At 25.6% G+C, this 1045-nt stretch overlaps 1 protein-coding gene across 1 annotated transcript; it reads right to left on the bottom strand.

Moving 5' to 3' along the window:
- Positions 1-602: 602 nt before the first annotated feature.
- On the bottom strand, positions 603-862 carry LOC124419537 (inhibitor of growth protein 2-like). The gene has a single exon (XM_046949459.1). It carries the CDS (start codon positions 835-837, stop codon positions 646-648), a length of 192 nt encoding a protein of 63 aa, XP_046805415.1. The 5' UTR covers positions 838-862; the 3' UTR covers positions 603-645.
- Positions 863-1045: the final 183 nt, after the last annotated feature.

The following is a 1045-nucleotide window of genomic DNA, read 5'->3' as shown; positions in this document are numbered from 1 at the left end:
TGTTTTTGCTAAAGGTTTTTTAAGCTATGATTCTTAAACGTTAAGTAAGCTTTTTTTAAGTTTTATTTGCTTTTGTTACTAAATTGTAGCTAAATTTTTAAATTTACATATTTTATATAAAACGAGTCCTTGTTAGAAAGAAAAGAGAAAAGAAAACAAACAAATTGTGTGCACTATTTAATAAAAATAGCTGCTGGTCTTGAAATATTTAACATTTTTTTCTGTTATTTCTTTAAACAAATTCATTTTTATATAGCTAAGTAATAATCTATGTGTTTGTGTTTGTGGGTGTATGTGTGTATTGCCAAGTGTAATTGTAAATAAAAAAAATATATGATTACGAAACTAAATATTTAAATATTCCCTTGCCATAACAATACAAATATGAATGAAAAAATGATATGAAAAAAGAAAACTAAACAAAATTTGTTATTAAATATAATGAAAATCCTTTCTTTTTTTTTAATGCCATAAAGCAAATGAACAACCAGTTTTCCTTAAGTATTTTTGTTTAAAGGAATATGTATTTTAGTTTTAAGGAAAATTTTAATCATAGCAGTTTTTGTTGTTGTTGTTGTGGGTTATGTGTATTTGTGTTGGTGTGTGTTTGGTTAGAGAGATCTTAAGCTAACTTTTCCATCATATTTACGTCTTTTCTTCTTTTTCTTTATTATAACGTTCGAGTTCTTTAAGAAATTGAGCCTTCGGTTTCATAACATTCGGACGATCACCACGACAATTCGGACAATACCATTTACCTTTAGGTTTTAGAACCAATGATACACAAGAAAAATGGAACCATTCAATGGGACACAAATCATTATCGCAGAGAATCATTTCACCAAAAGATATCTGAAAAGAAAAAAATTTATTACAAATTAGAAGATTTCATAGTTAAGAAATTTCTTAAAAATTCTATCTTCCTTTCAATCAATCAATCAATCAATCAATCTATATATCTATCTATCTATCTATCTATCTATCTATCTATCTATCTATCTATCTATCTATCTATCTATCTATCTATCTATCTATCTATCTATCT

The sequence above is a fragment of the Lucilia cuprina genome, chromosome 4 (genome assembly GCF_022045245.1).
Source record: "Lucilia cuprina isolate Lc7/37 chromosome 4, ASM2204524v1, whole genome shotgun sequence".
NCBI lineage: Eukaryota > Metazoa > Arthropoda > Insecta > Diptera > Calliphoridae > Lucilia > Lucilia cuprina.
This window is presented reverse-complemented; position numbering and strand designations above follow the sequence as displayed.